The sequence below is a fragment of the Prionailurus bengalensis genome, chromosome A3 (assembly GCF_016509475.1).
Source record: "Prionailurus bengalensis isolate Pbe53 chromosome A3, Fcat_Pben_1.1_paternal_pri, whole genome shotgun sequence".
Classification (NCBI taxonomy): domain Eukaryota; kingdom Metazoa; phylum Chordata; class Mammalia; order Carnivora; family Felidae; genus Prionailurus; species Prionailurus bengalensis.
In genome coordinates this window covers 21,014,168-21,040,546 of record NC_057354.1, presented here as the reverse complement: position 1 = coordinate 21,040,546, position 26,379 = coordinate 21,014,168, and the positions used below count along the sequence as shown (strand labels likewise).

General features: G+C 50.0%; 1 protein-coding gene across 1 annotated transcript in view; it reads left to right on the top strand.

The window, feature by feature from the left end:
- Window positions 1-26,379, top strand: part of PPP1R16B (protein phosphatase 1 regulatory subunit 16B) — a 100,470-nt gene that overhangs the window by 8,819 nt on the left and 65,272 nt on the right. Inside the window, exon 2 of the mRNA XM_043602382.1 lies at window positions 18,414-18,764. Coding sequence (XP_043458317.1) covers window positions 18,515-18,764 — 250 coding nt within the window. The 5' untranslated portion in view covers window positions 18,414-18,514. The remainder of the gene's footprint in view (window positions 1-18,413; window positions 18,765-26,379) is intronic.

Genomic DNA, 26,379 nt, shown 5'->3' with positions numbered 1-26,379 from the left:
AGCATATCTCTTTGTACCCTGGCGCGATGTGATCCCTGTGGAAATTTCCCCGCAGTTTGAACTATGCTGGGCATCATCAAACTCTCCTCCCAAGAGGCCAGACCGCTTTCTATCCCCTCAGCCGTGTGTGCAGATGCCTCTTCCCCACCCTCTTCCCGCAACTATGGTTTTGCCAGTCCAATAGGAATAAACTGGAATGAATGTTTCAGGGGCCACGTTAATTCTGGTTTTGTAACCTTTTAGACTCTGCCTACATAAGCGTTGTTAAATATTCCAGAACTACATTTTACCTGGCCTTAAGCTTGGGATTAGCGATCTAAAATTAAACGAAGCCAGTTTCTGCCCTCAGGTTGATCCCTGTCTTCTGGGGGAAGCAGACACGTGGAAAGATAAAAACCGAGCAGTGTGGTCCAAGCGTGCCAGAGGGATGCGTAAACGAAGCTAACGTTTGCTCGATAAACTCTATCCGCATGAACATCACAGACGAACTTGTAAAATACAAGTTCATTGTCCTGAGGGAAAAAGGGGTACTTGAAATCCTCAGAAGCAAATGACTTGGTTAGAAGCAGAAAAACCCTCCAGCTTACCCCCTAGTGGGGGCAGCAGAAGAGGCAGGCAGCTAGGAAGGGGGGGAGATAGGAAATTTTCAGAGAGTCGTTTTGGTGGTTTCCGGGTTTGCTCATGGAAACCCATCAGTCCGGAGGAGGTGGTGCAGACTCCCCACGGAGTCTGTAGCACTCATTACTGATCACTCACGCCCGGGCAAACGTGCACATTAGTCCAGAAAGAGTGAGAGCAAAGGAGCAGAAAGCTGGATCCGAAGACCCACGACCCTGGCCCTCGCAGAGGCTGGCCGTGGGTGGCAGGAATGGGCGGTTTCCCCAGGGGTTAGGAGGAGGCGAACTCCGGACGGTACCCGCCGTGGGGCAGATGCACAGAAAGGGTATTCAGTGAATGAGAGGACATCAGAGATGCCTCTGTTTTGTAAGCGGGCCTCCTACTTGAAAGGAACAGGACCATTTAGAAAGGGGTATGATCACCTAGTCTGCCCATCTGTGGGGAGCCAGGCCATAGCTGTACATTTGCTTTGGGCCACGGTCCCGATGTCTCTTCATTCACTTGGGATGGTTTAACTACGACACAAGGTGGGGAGCAGTTGAGAATATCTGAAACCACGCTGTGGGGATGAACATAAGCATCACTTTACAGCAAATCACCTAAGCGGGGGCACGCAGAGCCCATGAAGCTAGGGGCAATCTTATCCCACCCTTCTGTGGCAGGGGCCCCGGGAGGGGTGTCCTGGGTCGACTCCTCAGTGTTCCCCCATTCCCCCCACCAGCCAGATCTATTTTGTCTGGTTTGATTCTCCAGCGCTGGTTCCAAACCAGGATAACTCCTTGTGACGCATGGATGGAATAATCTCTGAATTTTCAGTCTCTCGGTCTCCTGACTTCCTGTCCACTGTCCTCCCATGGAACACCTACCGCGTGCTGGGGTGGCTGTGTGGTGGGACATAAAGGGGAATGATATGTATCCCTTGTCTTTGGAGGGCATCTCGTCCAAGGGAAGAGGCAGATCTGAAACTAACAATTACTACAGAGGGTTGAGCGCCACAGGGGAGATGTGGTCACGTGCCTTGGAACTGGAGAGGAGGGGAATGAAACCCATTTGGCCCAGGGCAGATAAAGAACAATCCAGAGGGAAGAAAAGGAGCATTGAGACAATACTGTGTAAAGGAGACAAAGCGGGTGTTGAGCTTGGTGCCTGGAAAGCACTTCAGGGATGATGGATATGATCCCAGTGCTTGTAGCCGCTCTCAGAGAATGGGGAGTCTGCCAGGTGGAGGGGCAGAAGGGTGATGCCACCCTGTGGGACAGAATGAAGGAAGGTGAGGAGGGGGGGGGTGTGGTGTAGTGAAAACTGTGCGGGCCGTGGAGCGGAGAAACCCGAGTCTGTGTTCAGATCCTAGTTCTGCCCCTTTCGAAGTGTGGCTCGGGCCATTCAAGAGGAGCCTCCATTTCCCAATTTGTCCGTTGGGGACAATCGTGTCTGTCTTTCAAGGCTGGCTGTGTGGATTGCAGTGAATCCGTGTGTGGCCGAGTCTCGAGAAGCAGAGTCTCGGCCCCTGGGGGCTACCATTGCTGAGGCGTGAGGCCATCGGTGTGGTTCTGGGTAGCTGGAAAATTAAGCGTTAGCAGGTTGCGGCTGGGGAGGGAGGTTGGGCTGGCCCGAGATAAAGCTAAAATGCCCGGGCCAGACACCAGATGGGCTGTGAGACTGAGGCGTCTACCCAGGACTCTGGAAGCCATGGGGAGCCATGAAATGCTTCCTTACGAGGGAAGCGCTGTGGCATCGGACTTGGTTTCAGAATGACCACTCTGCCAGTGGTGTCTGTGGTGGGCCGGAGGTAAGGGAACCACTTTGGGAGATGCTGCCTTCCCCGATCCTGTCTTGGCAAGCCACAGCTCACATTAGCCTGGTGAAAGTTCTGGTGAGTTCTGCAGTCAGGCACTTCCTGGAGAGACAGTCTAGAGCAGCGGTTCAGAGCATGGGCTTTGGTGTCAAGGCCAATGTGGATGTGGATCCTAGCCCTGTTGCTTTCCTGGCTGTGTAAACTTGGCAATCTCTTAACCCCCCTGAGCTGTGCTCAACCCTTCTATAAAAGGAGGGCTCACAGTACCTTCCTCATTGGCTTGTTGTGATGATTACTTTTTTTTAAGCAGGCTCCATGCCCAGCGTGGGGCTTGAACTCACTACCCTGATATCAAGACCTGAGCTGAGACCAAGAGCCAGAAGCTCAACCGACAGAACCACCTGGGCACCCCTTGTTGTGCTAACTGAACGTGACAGTGGGGACGGAGCAAGAAAGCTAGCTCTAGGAGTTCACTAAGTGCCCAATAAAAGCTGATCATCAGAATTTTTAAAATCACATCTTTGACCATGAAACCCCGTTCCCCACGTGACACCTGTTAACCATCTCTGGAGCTGCTGGTGTTACGACAGAAAACATCTTGCTTTAGACTTTTCTGGAGAAGCAGCAGCACTGTTTGCTCCAAGAAGTAGTAAGGAGGGTTGCCAAGTTCTAACACAGTGGTTCTTGGATGTACATTAGGCCAACTGGGGAGCTTTTCAAAATGTCAATGCCTGGCTGAGACCAATTAAACCAGAATCTCTCGAGGTGGGACCCACACACATCGGTATTTTTTTTTTTTTAGTTTTAATGATTTATTTGAAGATTTTTTTTTTCAACGTTTATTTATTTTTGGGACAGAGAGAGACAGAGCGTGAACAGGGGAGGGGCAGAGAGAGAGGGAGACACAGAATCGGAAACAGGCTCCAGGCTCTGAGCCATCAGCCCAGAGCCCAATGCGGGGCTCGAACTCACGGACCGCGAGATCGTGACCTGAGCTGAAGTCGGACGCTTAACCGACTGCGCCACCCAGGCGCCCCTTTGATGATTTATTAAGGTAAAACAAATATAGGAAAGTACACAACCCTGAAGTGAATGAATCGTTCACTGGCTGCCGATGCCCAGATCCTGCTCAAAAACCAGAATGTTACCAGTATTCCTGCAGCCCCTTTTAGGTCCCTTTCCAGAAGCTCCTCCACCCCAAAACCACTATGCCGATCAATTGCCTGCTGCTGAATTTCACCTAAATGGAATCGTATAGCGTGCACCGTTGTGTGTGTTTGGCTTATTTTGGTTAACGCCGTGAGAATCTTCTGTACTGACCGGTGTAATTGTGGATTGCCCCCTCTCCTTGCTCTACAATGGTTCCTAGGGTGACTGAGCCATTCTTCTCTAGACTACCGAGGGTGGGCATTTTGGATAGTTTACATACCTTAGGACAATCACAAGCCGCGCTATTGACATTCTTATACGTGCCTTTTGGGGAACGTATGCAGAAATTTCTGTTTGGGTATACTTCTAGGAATGAAACTGCTAGATTAAAACTGCCGAGCAGTTTTTAAAAGTGGTGGTACCAATTTATATCCCCAGTGTATAAGAATTCTTGCCAAGAGCTGCTATTTTCTGTCTTAAAAATTTTTTTGGCCGTGCTCGTGGATGTATAGCAGTCTTGCTCTGCGGTCTTAACATAAGTTCCTAGCACCTCCAGGTGATTCCAACGTGTAGCCGAGTTTGAGAACTTCTTTCCTAACAGGTTTTGAAAAAGCAGGGAGCGCCTGGGAGGCCCAGTTGGTTAAACGTCTGACTCTTGGTTTCAGCTCAGGTGATCATGATCTCACGAACCGTGAGATCGGGCCCCACATTGGGCTCCACAATGACAGTGCAGAGCCTGCTTGGGATTCTTTCCCTCCCTCTCTCTCTCTCTGCCCTTTGCCCGCTCACATGCTCTCTCTCTGTCTCTCTGTCTCTCAAAATAAACAGAGAAAAAGGAAAACACCTCTTAACACAACAGGATGAAGAAGGGCCTCCCCGTCAACTCCCTCTGATGTCTGTACGTAGAGTTTTTTACGGACCCACTGAGTGTAATCAGCCACTGGGCCATGCTTTTGCTGTGGAAGGAGACTGCGGAGGTCTGACAGCCTGCCCCTCATTCCTGTGTGTGCTTTTTGTCGGGCACATGGTGCCGTCAGGAATGATCTGGAAGCTGGAAAGAGGCCACAGTGGACTTTACTTTCTTTTCCTACTTGAAGACCTGAAAGAGAAGGAAAGGAGCTGAGAAGGGGCTAGTGGTCTAAACAGATGTTGTCAGATGACTGATCTGGTCTTTGGGACCAGGGTTTAAGATTCTGTGTTGTGTTTTTGTCCCTCAAAGCTTGCCCAATACCTGGCACTTGGAAGGTACTCAAAAAAGGGTCACTGCACTCAGTATGAGAGAGAACTTCGTGATCGTCCTTAGTGGAAAGCACGAGTCAGGATGCCGAGGAAGGCGTTGGTGGGGGGTTTAGCTGATCTCATGAAGAGTCTGGGTTTTCTTCTTTGCTGTGTTGATAGTTTCTATTTGCTCATGTCCTTTTACACCCTCGAGCAAAGTTACAGGTAGCTGCTTTAAATCCTTATCTGTTGACTTCCAACATCTGAGGCATCTTGGGGTAGATCTCTGTTGATTGCCTTTCCTCTTGACTTTGGGCCACATTTTCCTGTTTGTTTTTAATTTTTTTTTTCTAGTAATTTTGGATGACATTCTGAACCATTGTGAGTGAGACTTGAAGAGACTGTTGATTTTATTATGTTCCCCAGAACGGTAATGATTTCCTTCGTTTGTTTTATCAGGCAGTTAACTTGACCAAACTCAAACTCTGAACTCAGTTTCCCCTGTGTGGACAACAGCTGGAATCTTTTGTCCTGTTCCTTTGGTCTTAGCTGAGCTGCTTGGAACCTCCCCCCATACGTGCGTCATTCAGAGAAACCTGGGTGGAATTTATAGTCAGAATTCGGGGCTACTGTCCTGTGGCTATTTTCTGAGACCTGTCTCCTCACTTTCCAGGTGTAGTTACTTGAATTCTGCCCTCTAATTGCTCAGACAATAAGAGCAAAGGTCTCCATCCACGTTGTAGCCACCATGAACGTTAACTGGGTTCTGTCCTTGGGGAAAACCCTATGAAAACACGGAAGTCACCATTTCCTTCTTTCGGGTGTTGATTCCCCTCTATTTTCTGTATGCTTGTAATTGAACAAACCGAGTGCCTTCTGATAGATGTGTGTGTGTGTGTGTGTGCGCGCGCGCGCATGTGTGTGGTTTATAATAATTATATGTGAGAGGCTACTCTGCCATTACCTAAAGCAGAACCTTTCTGATCAACAGTTTGGTTCATTCAGGGACTCTCAGAGCCCTCTTATTTTACTGCCTAGCACATGGCAATAAATACTTATTAATTTATTGAGTATATGCATGAGGTCTTAAGTTAAAAAACAAAAAATGAAAGTGAATCAGGGGAGAAAAACCGCCAGAGGAAAATCCTGAAACCAGCTCCCCCCGGGTGACACCAGGTATAAGATGGGGAGGGTTTTCGGTAATTTGCTGGGGGCAATGTCAAGTGCAGGGTTGTGATTAGGGCCCCAGACGTCTGAGGATAGACCGAAGTGGCTCACGAAGCGAACCTGTGTTTTCATCGCGAGGAGACAGATTCAGCTGTGACAGTAACATCACTTTCAGGGCATCGCGTCTGTGGCTCACTGAGAACTGACCGTGTTCGGTGGAAATACAGCTGGTCAGAGGGGAAGCAGAGGTCTGCCTGGAGTGCTGCACGCTCCAGAGGAGCCAAGGGGAGAGAATCAGAGGGGAGGCTGGCTGGCGATCAAAGAGCGGAGGAAGGAAAGTAATGAAAGGCAGTCCAATGCGGCTTGTTCCTCGCCGCGTGCTGACCTGGGAGGTCACAGACCCAGGACAGAGGGACTTCAAAGGCTACCTAATGCACAGAAGTGTCATTTAGTGAAACCCCGGGCATCTGGAAACTTCCTGGCTAACTCTACTGAATTTCATCTCGTGGAGAGGAGAGGAGAGGGGAGGAGAGGAGAGGGGAGGAGAGGAGACAGGACAGTTGCTGGTGGGAATCTGGCCCAGGAGCTGTTGGGGGAAGTAAAAATGAGAAAGTGCTCACCAAGAAAGGGAAGGCTGGGCCCACAGGGGTTTAGGAAGGCAGTTTTATGAAACTTAGGGTGAGTTTACAGTTGACCCTTGAACAGCACAGGTTTGAACTGCATGGGTCTACATAGCCGTGGATTTTTTTTCGATACAGTACAGTCCCAGAAGTGTATTTTCTCCTATGAATTTCTTTCTTTTTTTTTTTTTAACCTTTATTCATTTTTGAGAGAGAGAGAGAGAGAGAGAGAGAGCATGAGCAGGGGAGGGACAGAGAGAGAGGGAGACACAGAATCTGAAGCAGGCTCCAGGCTCTGAGCTGTCAGCACAGAGCCCGACGTGGGGCTTGAACTCACAAACCGAGGGACCATGACCTGAGCCAAAGTCGGACGCCTAACCCACTGAGCCATTCAGGTGCCCCTCTTATGAGTTTCTTAATAACATTTTCTTCTCTCTAGCTTCCTTTATTGCAAGGATACGGAATATAGTACATATAACATACAAAGATGCATTAATCCATTGTTTATGTTGTATTATGTTAACAGTAAGGCTTCTGGTCGACAGTGGGCTATTATTTTTTCTTTTCAAGCAGGGGAGATATTAAAATTACCTAACCATCATGGCACAGGCATAGACCAGTCAGAAGAGAGGCTAGCCACCAACAACCAGAATATCAGCCCTCCTTCCAAGTTCCTTACCTCTGAGTCTCAGTCTTCCGGTCTTTGAAATGGGAACAATACCTCCACTGCAGGGTTGGTGCAGTGGTTCCAAGGGCCATTACATGGAGAGAGCCTGATACGTGGGGAGTGCACTGTGGACAGACGCTGCCCTTGTCACTTTGCATTGTTTATCCCTGGGTTAATTTCTTCTACACATCTTATAGCTTCTCTGATGTGATACCTTAGTTTCATTAAGTCATCACATTTTACTTTCTACTGACTTCACTAAATATTTGTTTTAGTACAAACTCAGCTGTTCGTTTTCTTAGTCAAAGCGTCCTCCTGTCTCCTTGATCACTAACACTGTGGATTCTCTGAAATCTCGCATTTCATGAGGAAGGTCTTTTAAAGTTTATTTATTTATTTTTGAGAGAGAGGGGGAGAAGGGAGAGAGAGAGAGTGCGTGGGTGGAACAGAGAGAGAGAGGGAGACACAGAATCCCAAGCAGGCCTCATATTGTCAGTGCAGAGCTCGATGCAGGGCTCGAACTTTTGAACTGTGAGATCATGGCCTGAACTGAAATCAAGAGTCAGAAGCTTAACCAAGTGAGCCACCCAGGGGTCCCATGAGGAAGGTCTTTTAAAGCAGTTCAGGTTCTTGTAGGGTTTTCCCTAGTTCCTTCCTCCTCTTCTTCCTCTGCTTCTCCTCCTCTTCTTCTTCTCCCTTTATGTACATAGACTTTGGAATTAAGCAGACCTGGGTTCACATCCCAGCTCGACCACTTATTGGTTGCATGGTCAAGGTGGCCACTCTCCGCCTTGACCTTCCCTCCTCTTTCTTCCTTCCTCCATTGTGGGACTTTCTCTCTCTCTCTCTCTCTCTCTCTCTCTCTTTTGCTGTCCTCACTTCCTCGGCATCTTCTCTAAACCTCAGTGAACAAACAATATGAAAAACTCCTTAAAATTTCCATCTCTGCTACTTCCAATTGGCCGAGAACATCCCTGGCCCAAAGGGGAGGAGAGAGCTTGCTAGTTTCTGAAGTGGAACAAGAGGTCTTGTTAGGAAGCAGACCACAGTCCCCTTCTTCCTTTATGTTGGCAGTGGTGTTGGACCCGCGATGTTTGGAACGGACGAGAAAGTGATCCCGGGCTTGTAGTAGTGACTCTGCCCCTCCCCCTTCAAGAATGGACCCCATCCCGTCACCAGAATGTGTATCTCCTACTCTCCAGGGGCAGAGCTGAGAGAGGTGGCGGTCAGCTCGCAAGCTGCCCTCCTTTGCTTGAGCTGGCTCAGCATACCCTTCCTAGAATCCGGATCCAGCCAATTTAAGGGGTTGGTTCTTCACTCTACCCCCTTGAAGTGATTAGAGAATAGAGTGAATTATTAGAGAGATTCCTACTAGAACCTAAACTGCGATTTGAGGGGCCCTTCCACTCAATCTGATAACTTTCTAGATGTTTGTGTTTAAGGATTTTGAACAACGGGGCAAAGGCAAGTGTTGAAATCCAAGGTTAGGCAAGCATGCTCCCAGGTGTGTGCTCAGTAAGCATGCAAGCCACTCCCCACTGCTTTATCTGTGGCAGACATTACTAATCGATCCCACCACTCATTTCCTCCTGTTGTCACACATGGCCCCATAAACCCTGCCTTCACAGCGCTCCAAGTAGCCATCACTAACCTGAGAGCTGGTGCAACAGAGAAAAGCTTAGCCTGGGCTGTCAAAAGAGAAAGCTTTACCGGGCAGAAAGAGGCAGGCAGAGAAGACAGAGGCCACTCTAGGCTTAGCCAGTGTGAATGGCCATCCCCTGTTCAATAAATGTGTAACCCAGGAGGGCATTTTGTGGCCACAGGTGGCCTCCTTTGGAAAAGGATCCTTCCAGCTGCAAAGGGAGCTTTTTCTCTCCCTGCAAAGAGAGGGGGTGGACCACACTCCCTGAAGCCTGGAGAAGCAGTATGTGTAATTTGACTCCTGTTTCCCTGTGCTTAGCTCTTACATAAGCTTCTTTAGAAGCCTGGCTGTTTGGTGCAGCACTGTCACTGTGACTGACTAATGTTCGTAGACATCATGTCAGCTTTGTGTGTGCCCCATCCTTGGCACCTTCCCTCTGGCCCCTGCAGCCTCCCCCACACTTGACATTCTTATCCAAAAGTACGTGGGCCTCTCTGTGGGTTCAGGTTCGCGGGGAGAAACTCAGCATGAAAGACTGATGTGTGCATGGGTTTTCCTTCACCTGTTCGAGCTGTGGTTTCCTGTGAAGCTTTCTTGGAGCTGAGCCTGTGTGAGCTGCCTCACCATCACGGGCAGGATGAATCCGAAACATCGTCAATCAGTGTCTACTTGGAATAGTCCTTACAGACTATCTAGCCTGGTGGTTACCAAGTTCTGGGCTGCGGATGTGCATGATGGAGTACTTGCTCCTAACACAGATCATCTGCCTGCCGGGCCAGGATGGGGGCTCCCTGGGACCGTCCCACCTACCAGCCCACATGGGTGGTGGGACCTTCCCTCTCAGCAGCCTCGTGAGTGGCCTTGGAGGGGACCCCAGCATTGTGCCATGGCTGGGCTTTGTTCAGTTGTCAACGTGAGACGATTTTTCCCCATGCCAGGCTGATCCTGCTTCTTCATTTTGCTGGTCCATGATCCCAACCCTGTCCTCTAGAGACCTGGAAAATAGCTCATGGCTTTTGTTAAGGCCTGGTCTTTTCCTGCCAATATGGCCCAGCCAGTTCAGTCAGAGGTCCACTGGGCTATTATTATCCCCGGTGCTGGGTAAGACTCTTCTCCCAAGAAAGTTCAAGCTGTGCAAGTTACTTGATCCCTCCTTGTTCTTGCTGAACTTGTGGGCTTTTGAATCCTGCCACCCTCCCTCGCCCTGGTTCCCCTCAAAGTCTTGCCAAATCGGGTCATGGTAAACGGGCTTCAAGAGACAGTGACAAGTCAGGGCCGAGCCCACGGCCGTCACTCAGAGGTCCGAATGAAGGAGCCCAGCTGGGAGAGGCAGACTTGAGGAGCAGGCCGTTGGGGACCCGAGTCCCCAGACTTAAAACCAGGATGTCTGTCTAGGATGACTGTGCTTGAAGTCTAGAAGGTACCTCCCAGCAGGGATAGGAGAGTGAGTCCATCACATCCCATGAGGATGGGGCTGAGGGTGACCAGGCTCATTTCTAACTCAGGTAGTTGGAGCACCAAGGGTGCCGGAAGTCTCTTTGCTCATGAGTAAGGCATTTTTATACTGGGGCAGGGGAGCGGGGTGGGGGTGGGGTGGGGAGGGTGGGGTGGCGATGCTGTTATTCAAAGATGCGTGTTGCGGAAGGGTGGGGGCGTACATCCTTTAGGAGAGAAAGTGGGTCCCAAGTGAGATCCAAGGAGGAGGGCAAGCCAGTGCTGTTTGTTTTGTTTCCCCCTTTCCCTTGTGCTCGACAGCACAGGAAGCGCCAGGAGAAAGCACGCATGGTCTTCCTCTAGGATCCCGCCAATATTGTGTGCAGGAGAATAGCCGAAGAACAAGGAAAAGAAAAAAAAAATCTTCACATTTTAACGGCGTGAACTTTGAGACGCCGTCTGACTCATGTTTTGAAGGCTCTTCAATTTGAATTCACCTGCCTCCGTGTTGTTTTTCTCAAGCGCGACTAGGCTCGGGTCCAAAGAGGGGTCAGCCAGTTTCTCCCCTGGGATTAAGGACTCCCAAGGCCCGGGCCCCCTGCTCCCATCTTGGGGTGGGGGGCGGGGGGTGGGGCTGCCGATAGAACCTGATAGAACGTGGCTTTGGCCTTCCCCCTCTTCCTCGAGGCCGGCCTTCAGCGTGGGGCCCCAAGTTGAGGCCGCTGTGTCGGGCAGTGTGCCCCAGCAAGAGGCCACTCATCTTGCTTCAGACAACAGTGCCTTCTGGAAGTCCAGAAGCCCCTAAGTTAAAGGACCCTCTTTTCCCTCTTCCTACTCCCAAGTATTGGTTCCTTCCAAAGGCTGGCTTCCGGCGGCCACTGGGGTTCATGTTTCCACTTCAGGGGCAAGAGGGAAACAGAGCTCCTGACTGGGGCAGTTCAGGTCACGTGCCTACCCCCAGGCAATCACACCTGGCTGGGCTTTGGCCCTCGCTGACAGGCTTTGGCCAATCAGGGCCCAGCACAGAGTAACCCTGAGTAAGCTACAAGGACCACGAGCAAGCACACTGTGCCTTTCAAGGGACCCGTGCCTTTCTTCCTTGTCTGGTTTCCCCAGAGACCCATCATTCCCCAAACGACGCTCCTGTAACGGCCGTCTTCTTATTTTCAAGGAGGAAGGGGTTCTGTAGAGTGTCCTCCCCAGCCCCCCTTCCACCTTGCCTCCAAGCCCCAGCAAACTTCCTCACCCTTTTCCCCTCAAGGCTCAGCTTTCTGGAGTGCAGCCCCTGTTCCCGCAGGTGTATACCGACTCAGTTCCCCCCTTAGCAGACGGCAAGGGTTAGTAGAGGCTCCAAGAGAAATCAAGTTCAGATTTTGTCAGACAGGAATCAGAGGCGGAATCGAGGCTCACCCCGGATGCCTGTCCTGCCCCGCCGAGGTCAAGTGGCTTGGCCTCAGACTTCCGCCTGCCCACCCTCAGCCTCTTTTGTTTCATCCGCCCAGACCTCCTACAGACACCTGTGGGAGAATTAAGTGCCTGCCCTATTTCCCCCTGCTTCTGATTTCTCTCCTTATATCACACACACTTCCTGGGTGATCTCACCCCAACCTGGCCTCTGCAGACCGCTTCCACACCTGCCTCCCTCGCCAGCCTGGCCACGCCGCTGACTTTCGGCCGCATGTGCCCAGCTCTCTGCAGGATGGCCCTTGTGGACGTTCCCGCAAAACACTGGGCTTCATATATCTCCGTGGGGCTGGTGTTCCTACAAATGAGGGCCTCCTTGGGGATCCCCTTTAAGCGCTGATGATGCCGTTGGTCTCCCAGGTCCTGACGGTTTGGGCTGCGTCCCCATCACCATCCAGGGCTTCCTCTGAGAGTGCGGACAGGTGCGCCCAGGTCTCGGAGGGGGCCGGTCCACAGCCCATAGGAGCCGGGACTTCTGTGGGCTGCCCCAGCACCCAGGCAAGTGCCCTGCCTTGGGGGCCGCCCAGCTGCTGTGTTAGCAGCACGATGGCAATTCTTTAATTAGACCAAGCAGGGTTTTCTCGGACGGGGGTGGGAGGAGGTGTGTGGGTCTATTGGGGGAAACTGGGTCACCTGAAAACCAGCAGTCAAGAGGGAGCTGTCCTGGAGCTCCAGCTCCAGGGAACCTGGAGGGGTGAGGCAGGAGGGGCTGGCAGGGAGAGCAAAGTCAGAGGAAAATGTGCTCTGGCCCCTTTTATTGGCCCTTGGGAGGCACCGTCCTCACCTTGCTGCAGGGGGCTGGGCAATTGCCCTTAATTCTGTCCTCCCGAGCACACTGCCCTAGCCAGGGAGGACATTGCAGTGAGTGCCTTCTGTCTGCCTGGGGCCTGATGCCATCTATCCAGTGGCTAAGGACTGTGCCTGTCTTTGGCCCTGCTGTACCCCTAGCCATCAGCACAGTCCTGGCACGCGATAGATACCGATACCCAGGAAATATTTGTCAGATGAAATCATGAGTTCACATGAGTGCTTCCCTTATAAACTTGTCATTGGCCATCAATAGCCCGCTGGATATCCCAAACGCCAATCACTTACGATTTTTGCCAGCATTGAGTGCCATCATTATTTCATATTTTTGGCAGCCACCTTGCTAGTTTTCCACGGAAGTGGATTCATTTCAAAAGGAAATTTTGTTTATTTATTTTATCACCACCATAAATAAACAGTAACTGCGAAAACAAATCCACAGAAAACAAAACAATGTTTTCGCGTTCTATCCCCAACGCTCTGAGCCTGAGGCCCGCCTTCTCTTTGTTTACAAGGGAGATTGACAGGGTTATAAGGATGTTTAAGGTCTATGAGTACCCCACGGACACTGTCTCCTGGAGAAAATCTGATGGATTAAAAAAGAGGCGAAGAAGAGAAGTTGCTCTTTCTCTGAGTTCCCGTGATGTTAAATCTTGTCCCATACTTTTGAAAATTTTCTTGGAGTGGATTCTCTTTCCACACTTAGGGAAACACTTGGCTAAGAAGATGGCTGGGGGTCCTTAGAAAAGGATTAAGTGCTTTAATGAACAGGATAAGTGATTGGTATGCTTCTTATCTTTAGTCTTGGCAGGCTTTGGGTACCTCTCACTTAGTGGGTGATCAGTAAACACTCAATATTGCAAAAAGGAATAAGTGTGTACAGAATGTGAGGGCCAAAAGCAATCTTGTGGAATACTCAGGCCGATCTGACCGAAGGGGAAACGGCGTTCTCCAGTGAGTGATGGAGAATCTGCCGCCTCCTGAGACCACAAGCCCCTCGCTGAATTATTTGTTGGGCTGCTCTGAGGACAGGTGCACAGCACTGCGCCCCTGTGCCCAGTCCTGTTCTTCCCTGGGGAGATACATAGACTCTCTTTTCTTTCTTTCTGGGTATTTGGAGACTGCTGTCTCATTCTGCCTAAGACGGGGCTCGCGAACTCAGATGACCACAGGAGCCGGCAAAGTGATGCCAATTAGTGAAGGAGGTCAGGTGGGGTAATGGGTGGGAGGGTAGTGTCCCTACCTGCATGGGACAGTCCTCCTCCGCATCTGCGGGTTGTTGCCGCGTGAGCCCCGTGTGGCCGATGCTGAGATGGTCTAAGAAAACCTGAAGATCTGATTTTGGATGTTAAAGGTTCAAGTTGTAAACATTAGCAATACATTACAGCGTGATAAAACACGGTGTGGTCCAACACCCAACCAGCTGGCCAGCCAGATGCGACGTGGACCAGGGGGCTTCCCAGTGAAGTCTGGCCTCTCGCCACAAATTGCCCTCCCCCCCGCCCCCCCCCCCCTTCTTCTTTTTGGGCTGAGCAGCCCATTCTCCTCAAGCCGTGACTGTGGGTGTTGGTCCCTAGAAGTCCCTCCATGGTGGTCAGCCCCCCTGCATGCCTTTAAACACCGCCCAGCTTCCTCTCTGCCTGTGTCTGTCCTTTTCATCTGGCAAACTACTCTTCCTCATCATTCCCTTTTTTATTTTTTAATTTTAACGTTTATTTATTTTTGAGAGAGAGAAAGAGAGAGAGTGTGAAAGGGAGAGGGGCAGAGAGAGAGGGAGACACAGAGTCCGAAGCAGGCTCCAGGCTCCGAGCTGGCGGCACACAGACCGACGTGGGGCTCGAACTCGTGAACCCCAAGATCATGACCTGAGCCAAAGTCGGATGCTTAACCGACTGAGCCACCCAGGTGCCCCCCCCCCTCCTCCTCCTCCTTAATGGTTGTCCCCTGCTCTGGAGAGCCTTCCTCATAACCCCGGGCGGACTGGCTCTTCCATTTTTTAGCTAGGATGTGACGCTAGGTAAATTACTTAATCTCTCTGTGCCTCAATTTCCCTCTCTGTGAAACGGGGATGATGATAGTACCTACCTCATTAGATTGCCAGGAGGATGAAAAGAATCTGTAGATACACTGGTAGACAGACAGAAGACAGACAGACTGGGGTTTCCTAGAAGGTAGAGCTAGTCTGTGTTCCATCTCTGAAGCAGGGCTTGTCACAGAGCAGGTATGCGTTCAGCGTTTGATCACTTGAGGAAGTGGGGAGACGTGAATATGTGGTCCGCCAGCTCTGGCCATCACGATGAGATGATGTGGTTGTGAATACAGCGCTTCCGAACTCCCCGCTTTTGAAAAAGGCAACCAAAATATCTATCTAAATGGCTAAAATACGACACAGTGACAGCACCAAATGCTGGTGGAGGAACCGGAATGCTCATACGTCGCTGGCGGGAATGAACAATGGTACCGTCACTCTGGGAAACAGTTTGACAGTTTTGTTTTGTTTTCACATAGAACTAATCATGTCATTACCACATGGGCCAGCAGTTGTTCTCTTGGGCATTGGCTCCAAAGAAGTGAAAACTTGTATTCACACAAAGCTCGCACGTGAATGTGATAGCCCCAAGCTGGAAAGAGCCCAGACATTCTTCGGTGAGTAAAGGGTTAACACACCGCGGTACATCCGCACAATGGAACCCTACTCATTTTCGAAGTGACAAAATTCTGGAGATGGGGACCAGGTTAGTGACTGCCAAGGGCAAGGACGGGAGTGCTTTGAGAGAAGGGAGGTTAGGGATCCTCGGGTGATGGAGCTGTTCGTACCTCGACTGTGGTGGTGGACACACAAACCTACACGTCGGATGACGTTGTGTCAAACTAAACACACAAACGAGTTCATGTAAAACCAGGGATTTAAAAAAAATTTTTTTTTAACCTTTATTTATTTTTGAGACAGAGAGAGACAGCATGAACCGGGGAGGGTCAGAGAGAGAGGGAGGCACAGAATCTGAAGCAGGCTCCAGGCTCTGAGCCATCAGCCCAGAGCCCGACGCGGGGCTTGAACCCACGGACCGCAAGATCGTGACCTGAGCTGAAGTCGGACGCTTAACCGACTGAGCCACCCAGGCGCCCCTTTTTAATTTTTTTAATGTTTGTTTATGTTTTGAGAGAGACAGAGACAGAGTGTGGGAGGGTCAGAGAAAGAGGGAGACACAGAATCTGAAACAGGCTCCAGGCTCTGAGCTGTCGGCACAGAACCCGACGCGGGGCTCAAACTCACGGACTGCGAGATCACGACCTGAGCCGAAGTCGGACGCTTAACTGATTGAGCCACCCAGGCGCCCCCAGGGATTTTTTTTTTAAGTTTATTTATTTATTTTGAGAGAGACAGAGAGAGCACAAACGGGGGAGGGGCAGAGAGAGTGGGAGAGAGAGAATCCCAAGCAGGCTCTGTGCTGTCAGCGTGCAGAACCTGACCCGGGGCTTGAACTCATGAAACCGTGAGCTCATGACCTGAGCAGATATCAAGAGTAGGACGGTTAACTGACTGAGGCACCCAGGCGCCCCAAGCCTATTCTGAATGGATTGCTAGGTTGTGTCAATGTCAGGGTCCCTGGTTGTGATCTTGTACTACAGTTTGGCAGGATGCTATCATAGGGATAAACTAGGTAAACGTTGCCTATTATTTGCCACAACTGCATGTGCATCTACAACATCTCAAAATAAAAATTTTAATAAATTAAAAAGCATTGCATGGGGGCCGCCTGGGGGGCTCAGCCGTTAAGCATCTGACTTCCGCTCAGGTCACGATCTCGCAGTTGGTGAGTTTGAGCCCCACATCAGGTGAGCGTGGGGTGGGCTCGTGCCTCCCTTCTGGTGAGCTCCAGCCCCGATTCAGGTAAAACACAAGCCCTAGGTGAGCCCCACTTCTCTCTCTCCACCCCCGCACTCCCCTCCCCTCATTCATTTGCATCTCTCTCTCTCTCTCTCTCTCTCTCTCTCTCAATAGAGAAATAAAGCATTGCATGGTATTCAAAGCAAAACGAAACAAAAAGTAACCAAAGGCTGTAGGCCTGCTGTTTGTGTTTTTTTGTTTTGTTTTGTTTTGTTTTTTTGCTGAGTCTTACCTTCAGCTTCTGTTTACATTTGAATCAAGTTTACTCGGACCCTTAGGGCTTTTGCCCTCCAGCCTGGCCAAGCCAGCCCCTTCCCCATTTGCTTGTCTGCCCTCCAGACTGGGAGCTGGAAGGGACCGGAAGAACAACCTGGTCCAACCTGAGCTCCCAAGGGTCCAGGCTAAGGCTGAAGCCTGGTCTTTAGCATCTGGAGGATGGACAGTCTGGGAGCAGAGCAGGGAACCCAGAAGACCAGTGATCACTTCCTGAAGCCCAAGGCTATCCTGACCCCTTGGGACCAGCAGGCATTAAGGCATTATGCAAATGCAGACCTGCGCCAGTCTCCAGTCTAATTACCCAACAGCCCACAATCATCCACCAGCCTTGCTGTGGCTTCCCGGATGGGCTGCATTTACATGTCCCTGATCTTCTTCCTCCAAGCTGTTTCTGCTGTTAGTTGTATAACCCTTTTTGGTCAGCTCTCTTTATTCCTACCAGTTCTGGGAGGTGGCTACATTATAAAGGCGGGAAAACAGGCTTAAAGAGGTGCGAGTGATTGTGCCAAGACCCTTTCCCTGTGTGTGAGAACCCATAGGGTCTGTGCTGAATGAGGGACAGGGACCCGCTGGAATGAGATTGAAATTTTGTCGACTTCGTGTTGTCCAGGAATCTATGAGAGCAAGAGATGTGATTTGTTTATTTATTCTTTAAAAAATTTTTTTCTTTAACCCTTATTTATTATTGAGAGACAGAGAGACAGAGCATGAGCAGGGGAGGGGCAGAGAGAGGAGGAGACACAGACTCCTAAGCAGGCTCCCAGCTGTCAGCGCAGAGCCCTACGCGGGGCTTGAACTCACAAACCGCAAGATCATGACCTGAGCGGAAGTCAGATGCTCAACTGACTGAGCCACCCAGGTGCCCCTATTGTTTATTTATTCTGAGAGAGAGAGAGAGAGAGAGAGAGCACAAGTAGGAGGAGGGCAGAGAGTGAGGGAGAGAGAGAATCTCAAGCAGGCTCCTAGCTGTTAGCATGGAGCCCAGTGTGGGGCTCAAACCCACAAACTGTGAGATCGTGACCTGAGCTGAAACCAGGAGTCGAGGCATAACCGACTGGGCCACCTAGGCGACCCACAAAAGGCATGATTTAAAAGAAAAATTTAAGGTCACCCAAGGAAGAAAACTTGAACTAAGATGTTCTAGACTCCTGTAGGTAGGCAATTGCCAAACTTGCCTAAAGGGGTCTTAGGACCCCTTTATGCTCTTAAAATTAAGGATCTCCAAGAGATTTTGTTTTTGTGGATTATATCTGTCAGTATTTACCATATTATAAATTAATACCGAGAAATGTAAAATATGGTATTAATTCCTTTAAAAATGACCAAAACCCTTTATGTGTTATAGCAGTATAACAAGCTCCTTATATAACACTATAACAACCTTCTGTGAAATAACAATGCAGCCCCAAAAAAGCAGTAATTATGCGGCGCGACGGAGTAATCACGCAGCTAAGGCTGCAAGGGTCACCATATTGCCAATAGATAAGTGTATCAAATCAACGCTTTGCGCCCTAGACTTCCTCAACGTTATAGGCCAATTATATCTCAATTTAAAAAAAGGAGTAAAAGAGAAAAAGCAAGTGTTCTCAACACGGGGCGAGCGACACCCTCTGATCGGTGTTTTGAGCCTGACCGTTGTGTCCATCTGTGTCTCTCTCCCCGCACAGGCCCCACCATGAGGCCCCAGTCCCGCAGGAGCCCCCGCGCTCCGCTGGCACCCGGCGCCCCGCGCTAGCGCCCCGCCGGGGAGTGGGGAGGCGCCAAGGCCATGGCCAGCCACGTGGACCTGTTGACGGAGCTGCAGCTGTTGGAGAAGGTGCCCACGCTGGAGCGGCTGCGCGCCGCCCAGAAGCGCCGGGCCCAGCAGCTCAAGAAGTGGGCGCAGTACGAGCAGGACTTGCAGCACCGCAAGCGGAAGCACGAGCGGAAGCGCAGCACGGGCGGCCGGCGGAAGAAGGTGTCCTTCGAGGCCAGCGTGGCCCTGCTGGAGGCCTCCCTGAGGAACGACGCCGAGGAAGGTAGGCCGCTCCGTCCTCGGCCCCAGGCGCCCCCCCCCCCCCCCCGGGGCTGGCCTCCAGGGGCTGCGCGGCGGAGGGGTGCCGGCGGGGGTCTGGCCCCCTCCCAGGTTTGGGCAGCCCCCTGCAGGTGCTAGCAAGGGCGCTTACTTCGCGAGACTTTTTTTTTTTTTTTTTAGCCTTTGGCTGATGAATTTCATGCTGATTTCCCTTCCTTCCGTGAATGTTTAGGCCCCCCCCCCCCCCCCCCCCCCCCCCCCCCCCTTGCGCATTTCTATTCCAAGTGTGGTGAACAAATTCGATCTGGTCTTGCCCCTCCAAGAGCGCCATACTCGAGGATCTTGCATTTAAGGCCCTGTTGGGCGCCCCACCAGCGCCCCGGGCGCTCTGTGTGCGGTTGAGTTTTGCCTGGCCTTGGCTGCAGAGCCGGGCGGGTGTAGAGCGGTGGTTAATAGCACAGGCCGGAAGTTAGATTGCCCTCCCTTCTGAAGCTGGCTTTGTCTTTTAGACCCGGGGTGACTCTGGCAAGTAGGCGGCTCACTTCGGCTCCCTGTGCCTTAGTTTGCCCCTCTGTAAAGTGGGGATAAATGCTAGTATCCGCTGCAAGGCCTTGCTGTGAGCATGAAATGAGGGAATACCCCCGAGTTCTTGGGCATGGATAGTCCCTCATACTGTGTGAGGAGTTATTAGTATGTTTTATTTTATGTTATGACTATAGTTTATTTCATTATATTTATATAATGAATATGTATATATATAACGTTTGTCTAATATACTATTTATATGTGTAATTATGTTTATACATAGAGTGTTCATAAAGTCTGGAAACGGACAAATATATACAATGTTGTCTAGGACACTTTCACTCTATAAAGCGAACAAATAAATGAGCACGAACACACATAGAACAAACAAATGAACACGAGCACATATAGATACACTCATAGAATCCGTTTCCAGATTTTATGGATACCCTGTACTTGTTACATTTGACTTAATTATGGTATTATCTGTCCTCCATCCAGATATCACGATGCCCGAAAGACACGTGTAATAGGCACCCATGTTACAGATAGGGAAACTGAGACCCAGAGAGGTTCAGAGCCTCGACCGAGGTGGCAAAGCTGGGACCAGAAAGCTCAGGATGCCAGCTGTTGTCGCTGGTCTCATGGCCTCGTGGGTTTGTTTCCCGTTATATGAATGACTGGAGGATCCATGATTTGACCAAAGCTCTCTTCTCTGAACGTGCCTGGTCCTTGTGCAGCTGAGGTTTGCGTATGTGTCCTGTGCCCCCTCCAGTCCCCTCCTTCTGTACAGGAGTCCTTTCTGGCTGTCCCTGGAGAGGCCTAGCCATGCTTCCTGGGTCCCTCTGGCCTCCTGCCTCTGCACACCCTCAGACACGTGGTGCTAAAATAGTTGTTGAAAGAGGGACGGCACTTTCTGCACTAGAGGGTGTTGGGTTTTTCGCACATTGCTCCTCAGGTTCTAGCACCTTCTGAGAAGCACAGTTCTACTGCCCCGGCTATGGTGTTCTGGGAACTGAGCAGACGCATTCCCGGAACTACTCAGCTGGAAACCGCGCAGCTGAGAGCCTGGGGTGAGCAGCCTGGGGGGGGGGGGCGGGGAGAGAGAGAGAGAGAGAGAGAGAGAGAGAGAGAGAGAGAGAGGGAGAGGCTTGAAATGTCAGGCTCGGGGGACCGGCCCTGCGAGGCTCCTTCCCACACGAGATTTGCTGGGTGACGCGGCAGACCCATCCCACTCAGTGGGCGACACATCAATGATGTCTGATTTTTGTCGTGGGTGGCGGTTCATCATCTCTTCTTTTGCCGCTCGTCTTTTCCTCCCTCTTTCCCTGACAAAGCCCCACTCCCCTCCCTGAAGGGGCTCTGTGAGCTGGCTGACAGCTCAGAACAGGGGCGCCTGCCCGGCCCCAGCGTGGGCCCCACACCCTCATAGGCGCCCACGTGCTGCTGAGAAGGAGCCCTGGGCTCGGGGCCAGGACCGCGAGCCCCCTTGGCCTTGCGTGCGATCTTGAGCGGCTTGTTTCACCTCTCTGGTCCAGTTTCTGGGTCTGTAAAATGGAGTTTTGAACCTTGTCCTCAAGGGGGGGGTGTGGCAAGAATTAGACAAGATGCTGAATGTGACAGCTGTCTGAAAAGTGACTCTGAATGCAGCCCCAGGGTGGTGGGCATTTTAACCCACTTTTCCCCTCTGTGTGTGTGTGTGTGTGTGTGTGTGTGTGTGTTTTAACACACTTTTTAAAGAACCCAAATATCCATAAACACATTCTTCTTCTAAAACTTAACACGGAGGCATACACAGGGTCCCTCCCTCCACCCCTTCTTTCTTTCTGTTACTTTGATGTGCTTCCTTCCAGGCGTTTTTCTCATTTACCTGTGTGTTTGTAGACTTGGAGAACTCGAGAGGCCAGTTGGGGTTTTTTGTTTTTCTTTTCTTTTTTTTTAATGTTCCTATATTTTTGAGAGAAAGAGAGAGACAGAGTGCGAGTGGGGGAGGGGCAGGGAAAGAGGGAGACACAGAATCTGAAACAGGCTCCAGGCTCCGAGCCGTCAGCCCAGAGCCCGACGCGGGGCTCGAACTCATGGACCATGCGATCATGACCGAAGTCAGACGCATTACCGACTGAGCCACCCAGGCGCCCCTGTTTTTGTTTTGTTTTTACCCAAGTGATGATACACTGGATACGTTACTCTGCAATTTGTTTTTCTACCCACGTTTTCCCAACGTGTCTTGGAGGTGTTTTCATGCTGGTACCCCGGGATAATAGATCTGTATTATTCTTTTTAACTGCTGTGTAGTATTCCGTGGTTTGGATTCACCAGAATTAAAAAAAAATTTTTTTTAATGTTTATTTTTGAGAAAGAGAGAGAGAGAGAGAGAGAGGGGTTAGGGGCAGAGAGAGAGGGAGACACAGAATCCGAAGCAGGCTCCAGGCTGTCAGCCCAGAGCCCGACGCGGGGCTCGAACTCCCGAACCGCGAGATCATGACCTGAGCTGAAGTCAGACGCTCAACCAACTGAGCCACTCAGGTGCCCCATCAGCAGAGTTTTTGAACTGGTTCCTCACTGATAGGCATGGAGGCTTCCTCAGTAGTTTTGCTTTGGCCCAAGTGAACGTTCCGTGCACACAGGCAGCTGTGTCTCAAGGACGGATGTGGGAAAATGGAAGAGCCGGAGGCAAGGACATGTGTATTCAATTTGAATGAGCAAAGTGCTGGCCCCTGGGGCCAGCCGAGCGAGGGTGGACGGCCAGCATACTGGGCAGTGTGGTGGGCCGTGGGGTGGGGTGAGCGGTCCCCCCGGGGTCCTCAGGCGGCTGGGTTTGGGCAGGGGCGTGAAGCTTCCATCAGGCAGCCGGCAGTCTGGCCGGGCTACGCTCAGCTCCCTGGCAGCATGACAGAGCCCGCTGCTCCCAGCTGGCTGCGATGGTTTCTATGTGCCGGTGGAGCTGGTGTTGGGGAGGCTGCAGGGGCGTCAGCTCGCGGCGGGATGGGAATGGGGGTGGCAGCTCCCCCGCTCCCTTCAGCTCACAGCAGTGGCTGAGTCAACCTTCTCCACCTGCCAGGGCAATGTGAGTCGACCCAGAGAAAGGCAGCGTTGGGGAGGGACTCTCTGTATTTCCTTCTCTGGCTCTGCATCGCCTTCAGGCTAACGTCCGGGCACCTCCTTGGCCTTGGACCTGCCTGAACCCCACCCTCAGGCGCCCTCTGCCCAGCATCACCCCGTCCTCTAGCCATCTCCTGTTCTTCCCATACGCCCTGCGTTCTCTTACCTCCCCGCCTTTGTATATGCAGACCCCTCTGTCTGGAACACTCTTTCCCCTGACTCCTGTAACCCTAGGGGTTGGGTCTTGAGTCTTGGGGAGCTGTCTGTGAGCCTTCTCTGCACCCCACTGCACCGCCAGTGAGAGCAGTAACTGAATAGACAAGCTGGCGTTTACTGAGAGGCTGTGCAGTGTCGTGGCCAAGAGTAGGCACTCCAGAGCCATTTCTCCAGGATTCAGATCCCACCTCTGCTGTGTCCCAGCTGTGCAACCGTGGGAAGGTTACTAAACTTCTTGGGGCCTCAGTTTCCCCGTCTGTGAAAATGAAGATGATATAATACAGCTGCCTCAGAAAGTTGTCCTGGAGCTGGGGAGCCGGGGTGGCTCAGTTGGTTAAGCGTCCGACTTCGGCTCAGGCCATGATCTTATGGTTCGTGGATTTGAGCCCCGCGTCGGGCTCTGTGCTGGCCGCTCAGAGCCTGGAGCCTGCCTCGGATTCTGTGTCTCCCTCTCTCTTTGCCTCTTTCCTGCTTGAGCTCTGTCTCTCAAAAATAAATAAAACGTTAAAAAAAAGAAAAAAAAAAGTTGTCCTGGGGTTAAATCGACTTTACAGATGTTGGAATGGCATGATAAGGAGTAGATAAGTGCTATAAATTGTTGCAATTCTGCATTATGCGTGGTCTCCACTTACATAACCCGTTACTAGTATATACACCGATTGTCATCATTACTATTATTTATCGAGTGCTTACTTTGTATCAGACATCATCTCAGTTCATCCTCACAACAACCCTCTGAGGTAGAGAGTCAAATCCCATTGTTTAAAAACAGCTCTATTGAGTTTTAATTTACATATCGCAGAATGTGCCCATTTTAAGGGTGCGATTCAATGATTTTCAGGACGTTTACAGAGTTGTGCGCCCATCACCACAACCCGAGTTTTGAACATTTCGTCACCCCAAAAAGACACTTTGTGCCCATTTGTAGTCACTCCTGTCCCCAGCCCCAGGCAACCACTAGTCTGTTTTCTGCCTCTGTATCTTTGCCTTTTCTGGAATGTTCCACGTACATGGACTCAGCTAATATGCGATCTTTTGCGATTGGCTTGTTTCATTTAGAGTAATGTTTTCAGGGTGCGTTCAGGTTGTGGCATGTATCAGGACTTTCTTCCTTTTATCGCCCTTTAGTATTCCATCGTGTGGATATGCCGCATTTTGTTTCTCCGTTCACCGGTTGAGGAACATTTGGATCGCTTCCACCTTGAGTTATGATGAATAATGCTGCTAAGAACAGTTGTGTGCAAGTCTTTGTGCGGATGTATGTTTTTATTTCTCTTGGGTGGTTACCTGGGAATGGAATTGCTGGGTCACATGGCAAATTTCTGTTTAGGAAACCGCTAACCTGTTTTCCAAAATGGCTGTACCATTTTGCGTTCTCCAACTTCAGTTTGGCTATGTCACTTGCCAAAGATCTCTTAAGTTTTTAGTGTCAGACCTGGAACTTGAACCCAGATCTGGTGTCTCCGAAGTCCGTGCTTTTAGCATCTCCTGCTTTGGATTTTCTTGAGAAAGGGAGAGAGCCACTCACCTGTGGTTCTGATCTGTCTCTCCCGGGGCCTTAAGGCCCTGCTGCTTCTGCTGGCCTCTTGGGCCCTTTGGATCGGAGGGTTCCCCGGATAAGCTCTTCATCCCTAGCTGTCACCTTTTCCATGGCCACATGAGCAAGCCTGTGTTGAAACCACCGAACATTTGTTAAGTTGTCAGGGCTTCTGTTCTCTCAGAATGTGCAGGATTTTCTTTATGGAAACTCTGTTCACATTCCCAAAAAAAGTTTGAGTGGTTCTTCTATAGCCTAATTTTAACTCTTCAACTGTTATTCATTCTCACGGTAAAGGTTTTCAAACTTTTTTTTTTTTTTCAAGCAGTGGAAACTTTTATGTGAAATTATGCAGAAACTCAATGTGTAACATGCGCGAAAGAGCCAGTCTGGCTGAGGTTGTTGGGGGGGGCAGGTGTTGTGGCTACTGGCCCCTCATCCACCATCTGCCCTTCGGACCTCTCCCCAGCACGCAGGTGCACCGGCAGACGTCTGGCCTCCGCATGTTGTGCTTAAACGGTCAACTCATCCAAAGGAAATACAGGTCTGACTTTCACTTTTGATGATTTTCAAAAGGGAAGTTTCTCTTCTCTTAATTATAAAGATCATTCATCCTTGTAGGAAATTGTTAAAGTACAGAAAAAAAAAAAAACCATTAAGACAGTAACATCAAGATACCCAAAACAGCAACAACTATCAGTAACATTTTGGTATTTTCCTATTACTCAGGGTCCTGATAGGAAAGAAATGGTGCCCTGACATGAGGTAGTTTGAGAAAAGTTTAATAAAGGGGCAATGGCCAAAAAGCTTAGGGCAATAGTTCTCAACCTTTTTGGTCTCAGGGCCCCTTTATATTATTAAAAACTGAGAACTCTTAAGAGCTTTTGTTTACCTGGGTTCTGTATTGATATTTACCACTAGAAATGAAAACTGAGTAATTTAAATAAACATGTGCTCATTAAACCATAAACACCAAGTTATCTATTGTTATCTAGACGCTAGTTATTAGTTATCTATTGCTACATAGTACAGGAGCTCAAAATTTAGCAGCTTAAAACAATAAACACTTACTGTCTCACACAATTTCTGTGGATCAAGAATCTGGGGCCAACCGAGCTTGGGCGGTTCTAGCTTAGGGTCTCTCATAAGGTTGCAGACACCCCAAGGCCTAATGGAGCTGGAATAGCTGTGTCCAAGATGGCGCACTCGCATGGCTCTTGGCAGGAGGCCTCCGATTCTTGCCATATAACCCTCTTCACAGGGCTGCTTGAGTGTCTTCGGAACATGGCGGCTGGCCTTCTTCAGAGTGAGTGATCCGAGAGAGCAAGGGGGAAACCACAATGCCTTTCATGATCTAGACTTTTAAGTCACATATCATCCCTTCTGCCATATTGTGTTCATTAGAGATGAGTCACTAAATCGTTCAAAGGTAGGGGGATTAGGCTTCCCCTCTTGAAGGGAGGAGAAATGGTGGGCATGTTCCAAAACTACCACACATGTTAACATAAATGTTTTCATGAAAAATACTGATAGTTCTCAAAACAAAAAACATAGAGTAGCCTTGTTTTATGCTTTTGCAAATCTTTGTAAGGTCTGGCTTAAAAGAAGGTGGCTGGATTCTTTTTTACTCTGCTTTTGCTTCTCTCTGTTGTGATATATTATTTTGGTTAAAGTGAATGGACAAAATCTTACTTCACACAGATATGTTGGAAAATAGAGGAAATATTTTAATTGCCTTTTCAGATAATTGTGGACATTCTTTAATACTCAACTAAACTCAACAGGTGGTAGTTTTTTCTTATTTTATTTTATTTTATTTTATTTTTTATTTTTTAGTTTATTTTTATTTGAGAGAAGGATAGAGAGCAAGCAGGAGAGGGACAGAGAAGGAGACAGAATCCCAAGCAGGCTCTGCACTGCCAGCACAGAGCCCGATGTGGGGCTCGAACTCACGAATTGTGAGATCATGACCTGAGCTGAGGTCGAGTCAGACGCTTAACTGACTGAGCCACCCAGGCGTCCCAACAGGTGATAGTTTCTTGATGATTAATCTCAATGTGGAACCTGAAACCATATGAAGTTTTAGCTTTTCTTTTTTTTTTTTTTTTTATTAAAATTTTTTTTTTCAACATTTATTTATTTTTGGGACAGAGAGAGACAGAGCATGAATGGGGGAGGGGCAGAGAGAGAGGGGGACACAGAATCGGAAACAGGCTCCAGGCTCTGAGCGATCAGCCCA